Below are 19,953 nucleotides of genomic sequence, written 5' to 3'. Positions count from 1 at the left end.
ATTTGTTTTTCTTTTTAATTGGGCCCAAGGTTGGGTTTAGCCCAAATAAAGTGTGCACTTATGAAGCCCATCTAAGGCCCACGATTCCTTAAACCCTGGTGATAAAATGAAAAAACCCTAATGTGCAGAAGGTAGGTTTGTGCGAGACTTTTGAGAGAGAGTGTAAAATCCTAGTATCCAGAAAGAAAGAAGAGGAAGAGAGAGATGGGAAGCGATAGCGAAGTAGAGAAGACGGCGCAAAAGGAGAGGGAGAGGAAGAAGATGCAGGCTCTTGCTCCCATAGCCAAACCCCTTGCCGGCAAGAAGCTCTGCAAGCGAACCCTCAAGCTTGTCCGCAGAGGTATATACGCCTACATACATATATACATATTATACGTGTATAAATATGTTATACATGTATGCATATGTGTGCAATCTGATTTTTTTTTTTTTTGGTATCTTGTAGCTGCTGAGAACAAATGCTTGAAGAGAGGAGTGAAGGAGGTAGTCAAAAGCATAAGGCGAGGCCAAAAGGGGTCAGTTCTTCATCTAATTTATTTTACTTTTCTAATTTGTATTTGGCAATTCATTTGCTTGTCAAAAATACTGTATTGAACTGAAAGGACTCAACTTTGGTTATAGTAGATACTTTGTTTTTCCTTGTATTTCTTCCCTTCTGTTTATTTGAGTAATATTAGTTCTGTTTAGTCATTGAGTCCCAGATTAGGTCAGTCTATCTGAAATTATGGGTAGAGTTAGAAGAAAACATCGATTTAGTGAGACATTACTTGATAATTGCATTGATGGTTGACTCATATTAGAGGGCTACGTTATGAGTGTTGTGGGGAGAGTTTTGAAGTAGATTCAAATAGTGAAAAAGGGCCTTCATTTGTCAGTCTCTGTTCTATGGATCTCGTGCAATCAATGTATGCATCTGATGTCTTAATCTGTTAGCTCTACTTCCTTACATTTCTTGGATCAGATGTGGCTGGATTTATTTGTATCATTTGTGCTGGAGTGCAGGTTATGTGTTATTGCTGGGAACATTTCTCCTATTGATGTGATCACTCATGTTCCAATCTTGTGTGAAGAGGCTGAAATTCCATATCTTTATGTGCCCTCAAAAGAAGTAAGCAGCTTATAATTCAATCTTTCTTTATAAAATTATTTCACATTATACGATATATTATTCAATGCACGAGCTTTCGCACATGTTAGCTGCTTCATTGATCAAAGTATTCACTAATATTGGTTTGTCAATGTCTTCTTCAGGATCTTGCAAATGCAGGGGCCACCAAGAGGCCAACTTGCTGTCTTCTGGTGATGACCAAGCCTTCCAAGGGGGAATTAGGCCAAGAGGAACAAGATAAACTAAAGGCAGATTATGACCAGGTTGTAGGAGATGTTTCTGAACTTCAATCCTCCCTTTTCTGAAGGCTGGAAACATTTTACTTGCCTTTGTCCTGATTATCTTATTTGAGGTTATTTTCCTTTTTTTAATCCCTCTGACTGATGGGCCTTGTACTTTGTTTTAGAAAAAATTAAAATGTGCTTGTTAGTGTAACTATTGAAGTGTATGGCTTGGATGAATTAACTCAATTTAGACCATGTGTGTTATGACCCGTGGATTAAAAGTGGGGCATACCAAATGAAACTAAGAATTGCCAGAACTTCCATTTGTAAGCGGAAATTATGTAAAATAAAACAGGTATAAAACTGGCTCATTTGGAACACTTCGACTTGTACTACTGTGCTATTGCAACTGTCATTTTCAACATGTATACGGTATACGAACTATTTACAGTACGGCCAGACCACACTAAATCAACCCTAGAAATCTATTTGGAGCACAGGGGTTTATAATAAAAACAAGGGTGTATAAGATTTTATGCTGACAGTCAGCTGCTTGGCATGAAATTATTTTGGGGAAGTCAGACTCCTGAAGAAGAAGAAACCTAATCCACCAATTGCCAAAGTAAGAATAACTGGGACAATTGAGTCAATATCAGTCACTCTTCCACTACTATCTGCTCTTCCTTGGCGAAGCCTTTCCCCTGAATATTCTCGCAAAAGATTGCTCAAATTGTCTATTTGGTGCATGATCTGGCGTTGGCTCCGTGTGATTGCTAGCATCTGTTGAGTTACTCCAAATAACCAAATAAGCATATCAGAAGGGAACAGAAAAGAATAAATCAATCTGTCACCACAAGTTTAGTTTTTCACAAAATCCCACCTCTTCCATCAGTGGAGACTCCTTGACCAATTGTGATGACGAAGAAGAATGGGGCAGTAGAGATCCTGCCAATGAGCCATTACTTAAGCCAGTTACAAAATGAGAAGTGGGTCCAGATCCAGTGCAGGCTTCAGCCTGCAAAGCCAAATTCTGCTGGCTAGCTGAAACTTTTCTGACTGAGAACTTGGAGTTGAGTTCTTCAACACGAGACGTAAACTCATCCATCCTCTCATTCAGTGTAGAAATTTGTTCTGAAAGTTGAGTTATAACCCCCTGAAATAATACAAGACAATTATTGGTAAGCAAACCAATGCAGGATGTGGAGTTTCTGCACAGCAAGACCGAGGAATAGTTAACTCACCTGGTTTGAAAGTGCTTGAGGTGATTCCAGGGCTCTTCCATCAAACCTTCTACTGTTAACAGCAAGTCTTGTTAGCTTGGACATTGTCTTGTCCCTTTGATTTGAGAAAGAGTGTGATGCACCGCTGCCCAGTGAAAATATGATGTTAAAAGAACCAATCAGTACATACAAGCATGATCAGCTGGATGAAAGTCTATTGGTTATGACAAACTAAACAAAATGGTTGACGATATTTGGTCACTTTTTATGGTTTTAAGATCATTTTCTCTTCTAATTGTGATACCCTTTCAAGTCCAAGAAAATAGCTGAAAATGAGTAGTACCGGTTGAGATACTTGGTTCTCCTGTCTGCTGAGGCTCGAGAAAGGGCTTCCTTTGGGCTTGAAACAAAATCATCATCTATGCTGAGCTTTGTCTTCAAATCATCTGGCAAGGCCTGTAGATTGATCGCATCAGGACCATGCAAAAACAGGACAACCCATGATCAATTGAGGAAACCATACCATGACATCATTTACAAGTTTCTCCAGCTGAATTTGTTCAATGTAAGTACGAGGAACATATGAACCGTCCAGATCGAGCTGCTCTGCGACATATTTAACATATAACCGATCCTTTCCTTGCACCTTCATACCAGTCCAGCAAGTCAGTGTTAAGAAATTCAGTATTGAATAGCATTTTCAAATGACATGAGTCAAAGGAAATGTTCACCTAAAACAACTACAGTTAATCTACATTGATATTTCAAAACCAGTGAACTAGACTAAAACCCAAATGTACAAATGTTACGAAAATTACAATTTGAGATCTTTACCAAAAAAATACAGCAAAAAGGAAAATACAATGACAAATACATCTGAGATTCATTAAGTGATAAAAATATAGTCAACACACTGTTAGAAAAAAGAAAAATGTATCACAAATTCCAAAACAATCTGAAAAAGCGAATGGATAAAATGGCATGATACCTGAACATATTGGCGATTAATTTGCTCCAACCAATCAGTTTTCACGCAAATCTTATCATCACAGAAGATATGGCTGCTTCTTTTCAAGATGGATGCAATTGTATACCCCAAGGCCATGAGACCTCCAAGAAGGCGCACACTAACTTCAAAAGTTATTCGAGGTGATATTATGAAGGGACTATCCGTAACCCATTCCTGAGAGAGAGAGAGAGAGAGAGAGAGAGAGAGATAAACTAGTCAGAGATCCTTCTCTGGGACAAGCTATGATATTTAGACATAATGATCTGCCACCAAGCACATAATAGCAGAACCCTGTACAAAATCATATGGAAATTTTCACCTGCACCCACATGTAATTTAAATACAACCATGTATGCTGGATATGACTTTCCAGACATGTAAGAATGTGCTCGCCGTCAAACTTCCCAAGTCACAATCATCAACTCTTCGCCTTAAAATGTCCATTATCCAAATGATGAGCAAACATATTTCTAAATGGAATTAGAAATTCATTTCACTAAGTAAAATAGCAAGGTGCATGTTTGAAATGGAAATACGCATTTAAACTGTTACTTTGATGGACTAAGGAATAATGGGTAGACCTCAAGACATCTAGAGCTCCAAACTACCCAAAAATTTTAACTCCTTAAGTACATAAAATCTTAGGGCAAGAAATAAAAAGAACTAAAATCAGTTCCATAGAGAAGAAATAAATAAAGGAAGAAAGTAGCTTTGGGTGAAGAAATATATATGTTTCCAAGAAGAGGACTAGCATGCACTCCAGCTTTCTCTTTTTAGGTCTATACCAGTTAGCCATACAACAACAGTGGCTGAGAAAGAAGAAGAGTCAAACACAAAGGGCAGGAAATTGGATAGTGATGATAATGACTATAACAAGGACAACAGGATCACACTAATGAAGAAAATGAGGTGTGGATGTCTCTCATATCTAAGCAAATCCTGAAAATAAACCTTTGTAGATTCCTTTCTTTACTATTGGCCAATGATGAAAACACCTCTGACATACATATAGGCAAGGACACTGGTAAGAACAACTCAAACGCATATATAAGCTTGAAGAATATTTAGTTTACAGATTTCGAACCTCAAACATGAGATTGTATTTGCCATCCCTGTTCCTCATCCTTAGATACGATTGACATGCTTCAGGATCTTCTCCTGGTGGTAAAAGATATATGTCATAAGTTTCTTCTTTGGTTTCTTTGTGATCATCAGAAAGAACAGCTTTGATCTGATCCACTGTCACTGCCTTAATTGACTGCAATCAGAAACAACGGCCCAGTGAAACAGTCAGAAAAAAAAACAATTATGGATTACCTGAAACACAAACTGGGGAAAAAGAAAGACCAAAGCAAGGAAATTTAGTAGCCAACCTTTAAAATATATGTCGGGTTTTGAAAACCAGTGAAGGGATTGAACTTGTTGGTGATTTTTATATGTGCTGTCTGGAGATCTGGCTCAATAAAGGCCTTGTACATAGGATACACCTGTCTCAAAATTCTGGATGAGAACCACCATAAATCTTTTGTATGCCCAATAATTACATGTTACAAAGGCTGCTCTGTAAAAGTTCCAAAGGCAAAAAAAAATTCTAACACAGGATAAAGGGTTAACCGTTTCAGAAATTTGATGGATAATTTCTGCAGGATCTTGGCCGGCACGTTGAATGTCCCGTAACACCCGTTTGACAAGGTCAAAGTGAACTCCACCAGTTATAGACACACGGAGATCTAACAAAGGCCGCAATCTCTCACTTAAGGCATATATACCCTCAATGAGCACAATACGGGAGCTAGGGACCTCTACCGTCCTGTTAGAAGCACCGAAATGACCATGAGTATACAACAGAATTAGAACACTATAAAAGCTATTATGTTATTTAAAAGGTATACCAAAGAAGGCCAGACATGATGAGCCTCCTTTAGTAATTACATTAAATCATCCCATCAAGAATCACAGAAACCAGTCAACACCAGAATTTTGGGCCTTTTTTTTTTCTCAATTCAAATGGAATTAGGATTGATGGCAAGTTAATGTGGCAAAGGATTTTCCACATGATGCAGAGATGCAGTACCTGTAACCTGTGCGAGAGCTAGACTTGAAATCATATACTGGAACTTCAACAGGATTGCCTGCTTTTAAACCATGTATGTTTTCAAGCATTGTGTCATAATCTGTCAGGCGTGGATCTGTTTCAAGACATTACAACAATTAGAGTTCAACCGTGAGTGCTCTGATGTATAATCACTTATTGCAATGATTGAACAATAGATCCAGAGACGCCAGTGGAGGAAGACAACAGAAGTACATTTTCAGGAAAACTATAAACAAGGAAGTGAACAATCTTGGAAAAGGTAATGAACATAATGACTAAAAAAGAAAAAAAAATCACTGAAAAGATGTGAAATTAATAACATGTGAACTTAACAGTGGATCCAATCCAAGTGGGAGTGGTTACCTATTAGCATACTCTAGCAAAAAGGGGCTGCATGCTTATACAACTCAAAACAAAGGGATGCTTTATGTACTCAGACCTCCTAAATTCATTTATATCTATGACAATGGACTCAAAAGAGTGAAGATATTCTAATTGGGATATGGGAAAGACAAAAGTTTCAAAATAGGCTTCAATTAAGTCACCTCCGGGAATAAATTCAATAGGGACATTTTTATATTTTTGAACACCCCCACACTATGCTTAGCACAGCATGCTGGTATTCCACATCTGGCACTCCATGCACCAGCTAAAATTGGAATTTCACTAGGACTCAGGAAAACCTATACATTTATCTTCAATTTCTCACAAGTCTCTTTATACCATGGTCTCCGCCAAACCTCTATACTTAGATGGGATTCCCTAAGAGTGAATGGTAACTCTTACCCTAAATTCTTAAGCATGTACTATGCTGTAATATGCCAACGGTATCACTCCAAGGTATTTGAGAAAAAAGTAACAATAATCACAGAACAAAGAAAGAAGCTTAAGGCTGAATGCAAAAGGCAAACACCCTAGCATCATTGTAGTTAGAGGAAAATGAGATCCTTTACCGTCGAAGTTGCCATCAATGATACGACTAGCATCATTGTAGTTGTCCATTGAAATAACAGCAATGCTGGGCATAAAGTTGAGTACTTTCTCCGTGAAAACAGTCTTACCAGCTCCAGAGGGACCTGCTACTCCAACCAGTATTATCCCATCATTCTTTTGAGCCAACAGCTGACATGCCCGGATAACTATAAAGAAACCTTTTTCAAATGACAGTATATCTTGAATTGGGACAATCTCATATCGATCACAGTCCTTTCTTTTAACAAGTTGGACCTGATCTCGCAAAAGACCAGACCGCGGCCTCGGTGATTCAGCATCAGAAGTTGTATCTTGAGCCATTTAGAGATTAAAAATCTATATTATTCCCAATTAGCTGCATAAACAAATACCAATGGCAACACTTCATTGTGCTTATATAAAGAAGAATATAACAGGAAAGAAATTGCAGAACTTTGAACTCTGTAATTCTTTATAATGCTAAGAGGCAAATGTCCATTCTTTATACCAATAAGTTAATAATTCACGATTCATTGATATTTACAAATTAACATTGATTCAAGAACTCCTTCCCAACCGCCAAAAGTAAAGAAATATAAAAAGGAAGTGAAAATTTAAGGACCAACAAGTACCACTCCGACAATAGTATATGAAATCATCAGGAAACAGTGACCCAGAAATTTAAATCACATAAAAGTTTAAGAATGCATGAAAAATTTGTCAGATTGATTGGTTCAGAGTGACCACACCTTTTCAAGACAGAAATGGAAATCACAGCTGCACTTGTTTCTCTGAATTCTTGGAGTTTCTTGGAGACAAATTGGCTGGTAGTGGATTCTGGGAAATTTTGTCGCTTTCAATGTAATTCTTGTTATCTTGTGTGTAAGGTCGAAGAAACGAGATGACACTTGGTTAAGTTTGAGAGATACGAGCGAGAAAATATCAGATGCAAAAATTTATGGCATAAAACTGGGTGTAGCTGTGTAGTATATATTTCTTTTCTTCTCTTCTGACAATACCGAGAGGAATTTAGGACTCGTTTGGTACACATATTTGGCTTGATTTTGTTTGGACTAAATTTAGTATTATGTTTTTTTCATTTAATTCTAGTCTTAAATGGAATTGCTAATACCAGGCTCATCAAAAACATCTCCTTAAGAGGGGACTACTAAGCCCATAGGAATTTAGTATCATGTTTTTTTCATTTAATTCTAATCTTAGATGGGAATGCTAATACCAGGCCCACCAAAAACATCTCCTTAAGATGGGACTACTAAGCCCATAATAAGAGGGGACTACTAAGCCCATATAGAAAGGGAGGATTAACTAGTCCAATGTTCACCAATATATAAGATGCACATATTATATTGTAATATTAATAACATATATTACTAATAATAATAATAATAATAATAATAATTAATAATAATAATATTATTATTATTATTATTATTATTATTATTACATACACACATACTATAATGTACATATATACACATATACATATATATATATAAACACATATATATATAATATATATAAATATATATAGATATATACACGTATATTATTATTATAATATACCCATATACACATACACATATTAATATTATAATAATAGCATACATGTATATATGTAATATATATTATATTATATATTCTAATACATATATATATGTATATGTATATATATTATACCCATGTATGTATTATAATATACATATACACATGTATATAAGCATATACATTATATACACGTATATACATGTATATAATATATGTGTATATGGGTGTATCTATATATTACAATATATACATGGGTATAATACATACATGTATATACGTGTATATATGTATATTAAATATGTATAATATATGTATATATATTATATTATATTATAATATACATATATACACCTATACACACACATATATATATATATGTATGTATATTGTATATTATAATATACGTATATACATGTATATACATGTATATTATTATTATTATTATTATAACATACCCATATATATTATATATTATAATATACATACATATATATATAAATATATGTATATGTATTATACCCATGTATATTATAATATACATATATACACCCTATATGCATATATATATATGTTTATATTATTTATAACCCTATATGCATATATATATATGTTTATATTATTTATAATATGTAATATTATTATAAAATACATATATACATGTATATACACATATATGTTATATATATTATATGTATTTATATATACATATATATATAGATATTTTTAAAAAAATAAAAAAATCTAGTCATAGTCCAAGCATACATCAAATGCAGAATAAGTGTTATCCAACTTAGACCAAGCCAAGACAGTCCTTAAGCATAGTCCATGCCAAGACAGTCATGTGTAACAAACGAGCCCAGTCTTGGATTCGTTGAAAGATATAACTTTGTACTGGCCTGAAGGGCCCACCGTTGATTTGGACTCAACTAATACAAGTTGTTCTCCTTTTTTCACAAATATGGAATTTTCCTTTCTTTTTCTTGGCTAAAAATTATGTGGCAGTTGGTATAACAGCTTTAGGGCCCTGTTTGGTTTCCGGAATGGATGTGAGGGGAAATCACTTCTCATGTCATTTCCTAAGGAATGGGAATGGAAGATTCCTTTCTCATGTTTGGTAATGTCGGGAAAGTAACCGAGAGATTTCACTTTATTTCATTTCCCATGTTTGTTTTAAGTAGGAATGGAAAACAAAGTTTGTATAATTTTTCAATTATACCCATATTAAATCAAATAAAAAAAGAATGCATTTAATAATACATTGTAATTCTAAATTGTTCATGGGGACAAAATAATCATGAAAATTGTGTACTGAATGTTGACTCATTTTCCCAAACTTTCTCATGAGGAGGGAAAATAAAACTCAAGTTGAAAGGAGGGCGATACCCATATTAAATCAAATAAAAAAAGAATGCATTTAATGATACATTGTAATTCTAAATTGTTCATGGGGACAAAATAATCATGAAAATTGTGCACTGAATGTTGACTCATTTTCCCAAACTTTCTCATGAGGAGGGAAAATAAAACCCAAGTTGAAAGGATGGCTTCACTTTCCCCCATACTTTACCATGTGCCTGACAACCATTTCCCATGTCTGGTCTTACCAAATATGAAAAAGCAATTGAATTCTCATTCTCAAGCCTCCTTTCCCATGAACCAAACGGGGATGCTGAAACCGTTTGATCAAAAGCTCTAGTTTCCTCTTTAAGGAAGGTATCATCTTCGAGGGAAGAGGAAACTTCATTTGCTTTGTCACATCAACATTTTCATGCTTCAAAGGAAGAGGTAAATGGATGGGCAAAATACACCTACTCTTCCCAAAAAGGTAATATTGCATACTTCAAAATGAAGAGGTATATTGAACCCACTCGCTTTTATAATAAAATATCATCTCCACTCTCTCATCTACTTTCTATAAAATATAATTATAAATGTAAAAGATAAAATATGCAAGTAAATAATAATGATTTGTACACTTGCATTGTCTAATCATTTGGAGTGATTAACTTTTTTCATGAGGCAAATGGGTATGCAACATGCCACCTAAGTTGTTATAGTACAATTTTGCTTATTTCATTTGCATACTTCCTTGGAGAAGCTCTTAGTTAAGCCAATGATACACCTTAAAATCACCAATTGATCGATGAAACAATATAGAAGTTAGTGTGTTATCATCGACCATTTGATTAAAGTCACATAAGGCAAGTTCCTTTTAAATAAATTAAAAAAATTAAAGGTATAGACGATGTTATGGCCATTTGCCGTTCACATTGAAAAGATATTTTTTTTTTTTTTTAATGACAATGGTGTAAATAAATTTTGTTCATAGTGAAATGGAGTGAAACATGTCGTATGTCTTTTATTTGGTAAATAGCCTTATCTTATATGTCTCGAGAAACTGAAAAAATGTCTTTTAACCTTGGGCTTCATAAGTACGAGTTTGCTCCCGTCTCCCTCTCAAGCTTGTTGCTAGATAATGAGCTAGGAAGAGCTCAAAGTAGGGCTTTGCCTTGTTAGTTTTTTCTTTTTATTTTTCGGCCTGCCTTGTAACCAAAAAAAAATTTGTCTTTTAACAAGAAATTCACATGGATTTATTTAGCCTTTTTTAGCTAGAGCCTGGACCAGTGCAGATCAAACAGTGACTCACCTAGGGTATATAAGTTGCGTAGAAAACCCAATTTGGTCATGGACTCATGGCAGCCTTGGAGTTGGGGTATCACCGCTCTCATCATGCTTTGTTCTTTGCTATAAACAGAAATAGAATAGCGGACTGAGATACCATTTCAAGTTTTCCTTTTAATATTGTTTCTAATTTTATAGAATTAATTTTTTTTTTCTTGTTTGATACATAGCGTGAAGATTGTATTAACATTGATAATATAATTAAGGCTTAAATGTCAAAATGGTCCCTGTGTTTTATCTCATCGGCCAATTTAATCCCCGTGTTATCAATTTGGCTAATTTAATCCCTGTGTTTGTATATGTTAGCAAATGTGATCCTTTTTGCCAAAATTTTGTTAAAACTGGAAAAAAAATATTTCAAATTAATTTAAAAAACTGTAATTAATTATTACATATCCAAATTCAATCTAAAAATGGAATTAAAAAAAGTTTTGCCTCCCCTAATTTCACGCTTAGAACTCAACCATCTCCCAAACCCATAGCCACTCTCACTACACCCACTTCAACCCCAAAAAATACACATTGTGTGCTGGTAGTAGAAGGAAGATGATTGCGACAAGAAAATACAATTGACTATCACTTTCTTTGCTAGAGGATGCGAGAACATCGCTTTTAATAATTAAGTTTTTATTATTATTTGAATTTGAATATTTGTTATTAATTTAAATATTTTTTTTCTTTAGTTTCAACTGAATTTTGACAAGAAGGACCACATTTGCTAAAATATATAAACACATAGACTAAATTGGCCAAATTGATAACACAGAGACTAAATTGACCGATGAGATAAAATACAGGGACCATTTCGACATTTAAGCCTATAATTAATATTTTTTTCTTGTTTAATCTTTATACAAAAATTACGGTATCAATTATGCGAAAAGCCCTGACAAACGCAGCCAACATACAGCTCACTCTTGTTTCTGAGTACCAACTGTTGAGGCAGAGTTCAGAGGATCTCAATTCATCTTCGACCAAACAAAATCTACCAAAGCTAGTTCTAACCTTCAAGTCTTAGTTCTTTCTTGTAAAAGAGAGAAAGAGGGCAGGCTAGCTATGAATATGGAAGGCACGCCGGCTCTCCATGGATACTACATGCCTGCAGAGTGGGAACCCCATTCACAGTGTTGGATTGGATGGCCTGTAAGTAACCCTTCTCTTCGATTTATCTCACGTCACGTGCCTTACTGGGTTTCAACATTTTTCATGTTTATGGGGAAGAATTCTGTTGTGCAGGCTGACGGGTCTTTGAGAATCTTGTGTTTTCAAATACCTTTTCTTTTTGTTATTGCTAAGGTTCATGTGGAGCCCTGCCAATTCGATTGATATGTCCTCTTGTTATTGCCAAGTTGATGCATTTGTAAAATTATGAGTTACAAGTTATTTGGACCAGTCAGGTTTTTAGTACAGATTTTGCCTGCTTTGACATCATACTAGATAACTGATGCCTGAAAGCTATTAGAGCATATTGAGATATGTTTCTGCATTTTCTATGTAATTCTCAATTCTGCATCATTCTGCAATTTAAAGTATCATACGTGCATCTAGTGATCTATGCTGTATATCAGGCGTCTTAATGCTAGTTTCTCTTATATTGGTGTCACTCTCATTATTTATGTAGTAGATCGATTAGTTTTATTTCAATCTTTTCTAGTCATCTCTTATCATCAATCTTAACATTCTCATTTCCTTGATGCATTGATCTTACTTTTGTTTTAATCCCAACATTCAATCTTAGTTGAGTTTATTATGACAATAAATCTTCATTTTGAGTTATAGGAACGCCCAGATAACTGGAGAGACAATGCAGTGCCTGCTCAACAGGTGTTTGCCAAGGTCGCATCTGCAATCTCAAAGTTTGAGCATGTGACTGTCTGCGCAAGTGCTGCTCAGGTTGGTATAATTTATAAGAGATGAAAGTCTTTAGTATCTCTATTAGTCTTTTATATTATTCTCATATGAGATTTAATTTTGCATGTTTGCACTCAGTGGGCAAATGCACGAAGTCAGCTACCAGAAAATATCAGGGTTATCGAGATGAGCTTGAATGATTCTTGGTTCCGTGATACAGGGCCAACAGTGAGCTTCTTCCTTTGACTCATCTTAGAAATTCTGATCAGATATTCATTAGTAGGATACTAAGATTTTTATGTTAACCTTTAAAGCTGTTTTCTTTTCTTCTTACAATGTTAATATTTGTCTTCTGTTTAGTTTGTCATAGGAATAAGTGCATCGTCTTCTTCTACCCCAGAGCCAAAGGTTGCTGGTATTGATTGGAACTTTAACAGTTGGGGAGGTAGGGTTTATATTTATTCAAAGCTGGTGCCTTTTATTAAATGGTACTGTTTTCTATGGATCCCATTGTATAATCCATCTTTCACGCAATGGAACACTAGAATCTTTTTTTGAACAATACAAAATATTGTTAGAAACTTTGATGCTTTAAGAGTATAATTTCATGATTTAAATGTTTACTCATCGGTGCATTTTACATGGACCCATTCTTGAAATTGATAGGCATTGATGATGGTTGTTACCGAGATTGGAGTCATGACCTTCTTGTGGCACGGAAGGTTAGAGTAACTGAATAGATCGTAGTTTGATTATACATGATCTGTAGCTTTGCTTTTTTGAAACGCTGCTTAATGGTTTTCCTAACACTCAATCTGCAGATCCTGGCAGTTGAGAAGCTTCCAAGGTTTCCACACTCAATGATTCTCGAAGGTGGAAGCATCCATGTAGATGGAGAAGGTAACAAAATTTTAGACTTATCATTTAGCATTAGGAAAGTTCTTACCTCTTTCTTTGAAGCAAATATTAAGTTAGAATTGGCTTTCACCAGCAACAGAATTCCTTCTGGATGCCAAACCAGTTCATGCCTTAAAATTGTTTTAAATCATAAACGTATGTGATACTCTGGTCGTGGTAGTGATCCGTTCTTTCTTGAATTATGTGCCAAAACCCGTGCTTTTGATACTATAGACTTTACCTTGTATATCTTTCTTTTTCATGTTTCTTTCCTTTACGAAATGAATTGGCGATGCCTGGTTATGATGTATTGGAAGTTGCACTACCATGTGCCCCATCTTGTGCAAGTTCAGAACCTTGCATTTTTTTTTTCAGCACAAAAATTACCATTAAAAAACTCATTCCCTCTGCAAGTGTAGTAGTTATCTTTATGATTTAACCAGAACTTACTTTCTTCCTTCAGGGACTTGCCTCACCACCGAGGAGTGCCTCTTAAATAAAAACAGGAACCCAGATTTGACCAAGGAGCAAATAGAGGATCAACTTAAGGCATACCTTGGAGTGAGGAAAGTTATTTGGTTGCCTCGTGGATTATATGGTAAGATGTCTGCTTGGTTACTAACTCACTATCTTGATTCATACATGATACTAGTTTAATTTTCTTTCACAATGAGATGCTCTGTGCTCTTTTTTTCCCTTGCAATGATTTACATTACGTGGTCTGGCTGCATGTGCATATAATCGATAAAGCTCAGGTCACTTATTTTAATTAAAACCTGAACTACAAAAATGCTTGACAGGAGACGATGACACTAATGGTCACATCGACAATATGTGCTGTTTTGTGAAGCCTGGTGTGGTTTTGTTGTCCTGGACTGATGATGAAAAGGATCCTCAGTATGAAAGAGCTGTGGAAGCCTTTTCTGTTCTCTCTAATACTACTGATGCCAATGGTAGGAAATTAGAAATAATTAAACTTCATGTACCTGGGCCACTGTACATGACAGATGAAGAGGCTACTGGAATTTTTCAGGTAAACATTCTACAGACTAGGGTTCAACTTTCATGAAGCATCAACTAACTCTCTCAAATGTCCTGGACTTTTTTTTTCATTTACATGCCACTGCTGTCCATATTTATCTAGATGGCATATCCCAAATTAAAAATGCGAAACAGTCACAGGCCTTTTCCTTAATGCCCTTGTTTTTCCAGTTGACCTCTTCCTTCCAATGCTTGATAAAGTGTTTCATTCTTTTTGTTTAATTAATAGTTTTTGCCTCTATTTTATTCTGGCACTCTATGTTTTCATCTTAGAATCAGCACTTCCCAGAGAAACGCAGAAAGTTAAATGCATTCATTTTTCCTTTTTCTGTCTTTATACATAATTGAGTAACCATATATTTCTCCTTGGACGTTGATAGTGGGGATTGATAAGAGTTTTAATTCCTTACTCCTCATTTCAATATATCATGCTACAATTCTTGAAACTCGGCTCTACATAGACTAGTTACCCCTTTTATTTTGTAATATTTCAAACTAATTGAATTTCAAAATGTTATGGTGCATTGTTTTATTCCTGGTGTTCAATGTTTCTTCTATAGGAGGACTGTGAAGCTAAACCGAGACTTCCAGGCACGAGACTTGCTGCTTCATATGTAAATTTCTACATTGCCAATGGAGCAATCATTGCACCCCAATTTGGGGACCTAAAATGGGATGATGAGGCTGTTCGTGTCCTATCTCAAGCCTTTCCAAACCATGAAGTAAGCTATTGCTTTTTCTCCAGCATCTCCACATATAATTACGTGCAGGTGGTGAATTTGAGAAGAATGGTTTGCTCTAGGTTAATATGTAATTGTATACCAAGTTCAGTGGTCCAAAAGTTTGAACTTCTTGGAGCTGCAGATTATAAAGCCTCATCCTTTGAAAGTAAATATAATAGGATACAGAGCGGTCTCTTTTGAAATGCAATGGGAAACAAACAAGACTAGTTTCATATAATGTGCAGATTAAAAAGGATACATTTTCTTCTATCTTTATTGAATGTTCATTTCTGCTATGTGTTTCTATTGCTGAACAAGCCCGTTCTAATGTTGGTATGGCTTGGGTTGGCTCAGGTGGTAAGAATTGAAGGTGCAAGGGAGATTGTTCTAGCGGGTGGAAATATACATTGCATCACTCAGCAACAACCACACATTCCACAGAGTATCGTCAACCACGATTGATTTCGTACATGCATCATCAGTGCAGACAGAGCATTTGTGTGGGATTAAGCTAAAAGATGAATCACATAGCTTGATTTATCAGTTACATTTGTTTCAGGTCCATAAGCTGGTGGGAGACAAGCTTAAGCTTCTCCAGTTTGTACTATTATAGAATATTGATTGGCACAAATACAGACGATGGCCTGTAAGCCTCCAGAACCAGATTATAGTTCTGACTATGTGAAGTTGCATAAGTGTGCCAAATTATAGTTTGGCCAACTCAGGTTTCAGCGGCAGATCAGTTTTTCTTTTTTAACTGGATTTACCAATGATGACATCTTAGAAATGTTAGCAACATTTGTTTGGCTAGACAAGTTGCTTGACCAAAAGAAAAAATGGCTGTGCAAATTTGAGAACATATATGATTATATGTAGTCCAAATTTTAACTTTGAGTAGTGGATTGACTAATTTGATCGTGCATCATGCGTCTAGGGAGCCCACCCCCCACGCCTAAGTTTTAAATGCTGTGATACCAAACTCTCGACATACAACTTATGCAATTTCTCAAGAGAAACGGGATCGGGTAAAAAAAAGGAAACAAATAAATACAATTGACTATTTTAACTAATGTAGAATGTTGTCAATGATGGACGAACCTATTTGTGACTCAAAATTTTAATTTAAATATATTTTTTTTTAAGATGGCAACCCTAAATTGTACATTGTAAGCAAAATAAAAAGTAGCGAAGGTTGGTTCGGTTCTACATAACCGAAAAAAATGGAGGGGAAGTGAGAGTGACTCAAAGAAAAAAATACAGTACCATAAAACATCCATGTGTTTGGCCGAGATTTGAGAGATCCAACACCAAAATAACCTGAAAGAAAGAAAAAGACAGATGGATGCCCAAACATAAAATAAAGATTCAAGGCCACAATCACACTCAAACTCTCGTTACCTCATTGACGGATTGACATGAACTCAGGTTTTCGAACCTGATTTCGTTTCTCTCCTTTCTTGTTTATTTATTTGAGACAAGAGGAACAGCTGAACAAGTACCAGATGGGTTGTACATTCTCTGGTTTGAACGCTCTCTACGATGCCGTTAACGGGGGAGGTGACGTGTGGATCAATGAGACTCGGTTCAAGATCGTGAGGCAGCTCGGGGAAGGTGGGTTCGCCTATGTGTTTTTGGTCAAGGAGGTGGTCTCCGACTCCTCTGCCTCTGGTGGTGGTGGTCTCGCTAAGAAATTCAAGGACCCCTCTCATGTATCAGGTGTGATTTATCTCTCCTTCACCTTGATTCAATTTCTGGGCTTTTTGTTCATTTTCGTTATGCTTATGGGATTTTGGGATCTGGGTCGTTTGTATATGAGTCCTGTAATGGTTGTATTTGGTTTAGTATGAATATGGAAGTGATCTGCTTTGAATTTTGTGATCTGGGTGCACTGATGCGAATTTGAAATGGTTAAAAATGGTTAAAGTTTGAATCTTTGAGCCCAGGTGTGGTTTTTTGCTTTGGGAATTAGTGATCTGGGTCATTTGAGCATGAATTTGAAATTATTGGTTTTGGTTCTCTCAGCTGGGAAACAATAGTGATTTTGCCATTGAATTTCTAAATTGAGTTTAAATTTTGACTCATTTGTTCCAACTTCAATCTTCGAATGGTTCCAGGTGGTAGCATGCATTAATTGTTAGGTGATATGAATGTTTGATCTATGAATCTATTGCATTGTTTTGATATTTTGGCATCTAAGAATGCGGGGACCTTGGCCAAGTAGTTCAATGAATAATGTTTTTGAGATTTGGCCTTCATGCTCTTATCTGTTGTGCATTCTTGACGCTCCAGTGACGGGTTGGTCAGTTTGCAACTCAACTTTGGAAATGATTTCAGCTTGCTTTTACCCTATTATTTTGTAGATGATGGAACTTATGCTATGAAAAAAGTTCTCATTCAGAATAGTGAGCAGTTGGAGTTGGTGAAGGAGGAGATCCGAGTTTCATCACTGTTCAGTCATCCTAATCTGCTTCCACTTCTTGATCATGCCATTATTTCCGTTAAGGTTAAGATCTGGAATACTTAATTTGATACGGCTCATAGCTTACTTTAGGTGTTTTCTTCTCATACAATTTGAGTTTTAAACATACTTAGATCAGATGGTAGCCTGTCAAATTTTTCATTGTTTTCACTTTTCTGTGCAATTGATTCGTTTATAATATTCTGTTTGATTGACAGCCTACACAAGAAGCATCTTGGAACCATGAAGCATACTTGTTATTTCCAGTTCATCTGGACGGAACATTACTGGACAATGCCAAGACTATGAAGACTAAAAAGGAGTTCTTTTCCACCTCAGATGTTCTTCAAATATTCCGGCAGGTGAATGGAGATTTCATCCCCTTCCCATTTAATTTGACATTTATCTTTTGAAAAGAAGGGTCACTTTTTCCATATTTGAAAAGCAGCCAAACAGGGACTAGCGTTATAGTGCTTAGTGTAGACAACCATACAGCATTTTAACTTCTTATTAAGCGATGTATGTAAGCTGAAGATAAGCCTTCAACAATGCTTCCAAGTTCTGGTGTAATTGATGTGCCATGTTCCAGTTGCTTTACCCACGATGATTTATTTTCTAGGCTTAGTAGCGCTAGAAGCATCAAAAGCATTTTAACTTAGAAAAATCAATGCCATAGATTTGTGCAGGACTCAAGCATATGCACAGTTTTGATCCCCCATATGCGCATAATGATATCAAACCTGGAAACGTTCTGATAACTCATAGAAAAGGACAACCACCTCTTGCTATATTGATGGATTTTGGCAGTGCTCGACCCGCAAGGAGGCAAATTCGCTCTCGTTCAGAGGCACTTCAGTTGCAGGTATATATATTTTTATATCAATCTCTATTCTCTACATACACTTTTTGTATTTTCTGGAATAAATGCAAAGTTTTTCAGTATGCTTAATGCATGCCTACAAGCTGATGTCTCTTTGGTTCATTAAATTAGTTTAGTGTCTTAAATGAAGACACCTTTGTGTGTTAATTACACCTTTTGTAAAGGTGCTCAACCAATATATGGGGATTAGCACAAGGTTTGGGTCTTCTCTTGTCTGCTAACTTTTAGAAGAAAAAACTATTAAAGGGATGGTTTTTCTTGCTTGTTATGTAGGAATGGGCGTCTGAGCACTGTTCAGCACCATTTCGAGCTCCAGAATTGTGGGATTGCCCAAGCCATGCAGATATTGACGAAAGAACTGATATATGGTCCTTAGGATGCACTTTGTATGCAATACTGTGAGTACTGAACCTTCTTTCTCGCAGTTACTTTTATAGTTCTTAAGTTTAAGCATCATATTGATCGTATACCTTCTGTCTTCCAAATTTTGATAAAATCTGCTATACCTTAGTTCTTGCACTTAATGCCTTATTTTTATTTAAAGGTATGGAGTATCTCCATTTGAATATGCACTTGGAGAATCTGGAGGAAGCCTACAGTTGGCAATAGTCAATGTGCAGATAAAGTGGCCAGCTGGTCCTAAGCCTCCATATCCAGATGCTCTTCACCAGTTTATTACATGGATGCTTCAGCCACAGGCTGCAGTCCGTCCTCGCATTGATGATATTATAATACATGTGGACAAGTTGATCTCCAAGTTCTCTCAGTGAGATAATATGGAAGGAAAGGAAGTATGAAATGAACTTTCTTTGCACATTTCAGCAAAGCTTCTAAAAGTCAGCCATCATGCCTTTTCTTTTCTACTTCAGAGTCAATAGGGCAATTGAATTGATAGCAGTTCCCTCTCCAGTGTTACACATTACATTACATTTTGCAGTAGGTTTGGCAGTTTGTGCATTGGTTGAATGTTAATGTACTCATCTGTCTCAACTATTTAATTTTGAATTTGTAATTTGTGGAACTGTGCTTCTCCCCTGGAGTGAATTCTTTTGAATAGTTAAAATACAATAATTGCGATTCACTAAAAGAGCTTGTGAGCTTAGTATTATTAGTTTAACAAGCCATTACAAAGCAGTTATTTTGGTCCATTGAAATTGAGTGTTTTTTTATTCCCTTCAATCTCCTCGTTTTATGAAGAGAACCCCCGAAGAAAAGACGACAACAACAACCAAGTCACTGACGCCAAATT

At 35.8% G+C, this 19,953-nt stretch overlaps 4 protein-coding genes across 6 annotated transcripts; 3 read left to right on the top strand and 1 right to left on the bottom strand.

Moving 5' to 3' along the window:
* On the top strand, positions 123–1,587 carry LOC18777119 (H/ACA ribonucleoprotein complex subunit 2-like protein). Its single transcript, XM_007210476.2, has 4 exons — positions 123–340; positions 446–515; positions 1,003–1,108; positions 1,252–1,587. The coding sequence occupies exons 1-4, from the start codon at positions 205–207 to the stop codon at positions 1,411–1,413; spliced, it is 474 nt and encodes a 157-aa protein (XP_007210538.1). The 5' UTR covers positions 123–204; the 3' UTR covers positions 1,414–1,587.
* On the bottom strand, positions 1,701–7,585 carry LOC18776111 (uridine-cytidine kinase C). 3 transcript variants are annotated; one of them, XM_007210236.2, is made up of 12 exons: positions 7,357–7,585; positions 6,610–6,983; positions 5,636–5,750; positions 5,176–5,371; positions 4,935–5,048; positions 4,646–4,819; positions 3,541–3,735; positions 3,076–3,198; positions 2,896–3,008; positions 2,574–2,697; positions 2,213–2,485; positions 1,701–2,112 (listed from the first exon to the last, which is right to left on the bottom strand). In XM_007210236.2, exons 2-12 carry the CDS (start codon positions 6,947–6,949, stop codon positions 1,897–1,899), a joined length of 1,983 nt encoding a protein of 660 aa, XP_007210298.1. In that variant the 5' UTR covers positions 6,950–6,983; positions 7,357–7,585; the 3' UTR covers positions 1,701–1,896. The 3 variants fall into 3 exon arrangements, with proteins under 3 accessions (XP_007210298.1, XP_020419931.1, XP_020419930.1); XM_020564342.1 differs by having other exon boundaries at positions 6,610–6,732; positions 7,357–7,583; XM_020564341.1 differs by lacking the exon at positions 7,357–7,585 and adding an exon at positions 7,240–7,325.
* Positions 11,724–16,257, top strand: LOC18776176 (agmatine deiminase). The gene is made up of 10 exons (XM_007209179.2): positions 11,724–11,998; positions 12,635–12,748; positions 12,845–12,934; positions 13,067–13,151; positions 13,373–13,428; positions 13,528–13,606; positions 14,067–14,201; positions 14,404–14,636; positions 15,205–15,366; positions 15,721–16,257. Exons 1-10 carry the CDS (start codon positions 11,912–11,914, stop codon positions 15,826–15,828), a joined length of 1,149 nt encoding a protein of 382 aa, XP_007209241.1. The 5' UTR covers positions 11,724–11,911; the 3' UTR covers positions 15,829–16,257.
* Positions 16,526–19,828, top strand: LOC18776240 (serine/threonine-protein kinase 16). Its single transcript, XM_007209248.2, has 6 exons — positions 16,526–17,082; positions 17,727–17,869; positions 18,043–18,186; positions 18,501–18,686; positions 18,978–19,102; positions 19,249–19,828. Exons 1-6 carry the CDS (start codon positions 16,869–16,871, stop codon positions 19,472–19,474), a joined length of 1,038 nt encoding a protein of 345 aa, XP_007209310.1. The 5' UTR covers positions 16,526–16,868; the 3' UTR covers positions 19,475–19,828.

The sequence above is a fragment of the Prunus persica genome, chromosome G5 (genome assembly GCF_000346465.2).
Source record: "Prunus persica cultivar Lovell chromosome G5, Prunus_persica_NCBIv2, whole genome shotgun sequence".
NCBI lineage: Eukaryota > Viridiplantae > Streptophyta > Magnoliopsida > Rosales > Rosaceae > Prunus > Prunus persica.
Note: the sequence above shows the minus strand (reverse complement) of the source record. Positions and strands in the feature narration are given on the sequence as shown.

Coding starts and splice junctions, on each gene's coding strand:
- LOC18776240 (XM_007209248.2), top strand. CDS start 16,869: ATGGGTTGTACATTCTCTGGTTTGAACGCTCTCTACGATGCCGTTAAC. Junction 17,083..17,726: donor GGACCCCTCTCATGTATCAG/GTGTGATTTATC, acceptor ATTATTTTGTAG/ATGATGGAACTTATGCTATG. Junction 18,187..18,500: donor TTCTTCAAATATTCCGGCAG/GTGAATGGAGAT, acceptor TCAATGCCATAG/ATTTGTGCAGGACTCAAGCA.
- LOC18776176 (XM_007209179.2), top strand. CDS start 11,912: ATGAATATGGAAGGCACGCCGGCTCTCCATGGATACTACATGCCTGCA. Junction 12,935..13,066: donor TCCGTGATACAGGGCCAACA/GTGAGCTTCTTC, acceptor TCTTCTGTTTAG/TTTGTCATAGGAATAAGTGC. Junction 13,152..13,372: donor GAACTTTAACAGTTGGGGAG/GTAGGGTTTATA, acceptor TGAAATTGATAG/GCATTGATGATGGTTGTTAC.
- LOC18777119 (XM_007210476.2), top strand. CDS start 205: ATGGGAAGCGATAGCGAAGTAGAGAAGACGGCGCAAAAGGAGAGGGAG. Junction 341..445: donor CCTCAAGCTTGTCCGCAGAG/GTATATACGCCT, acceptor GGTATCTTGTAG/CTGCTGAGAACAAATGCTTG. Junction 1,109..1,251: donor TTTATGTGCCCTCAAAAGAA/GTAAGCAGCTTA, acceptor TGTCTTCTTCAG/GATCTTGCAAATGCAGGGGC.
- LOC18776111 (XM_007210236.2), bottom strand. CDS start 6,949: ATGGCTCAAGATACAACTTCTGATGCTGAATCACCGAGGCCGCGGTCT. Junction 4,820..4,934: donor ACCCGACATATATTTTAAAG/GTTGGCTACTAA, acceptor TTCTGATTGCAG/TCAATTAAGGCAGTGACAGT. Junction 3,199..3,540: donor TTAATCGCCAATATGTTCAG/GTATCATGCCAT, acceptor ACTGGTATGAAG/GTGCAAGGAAAGGATCGGTT.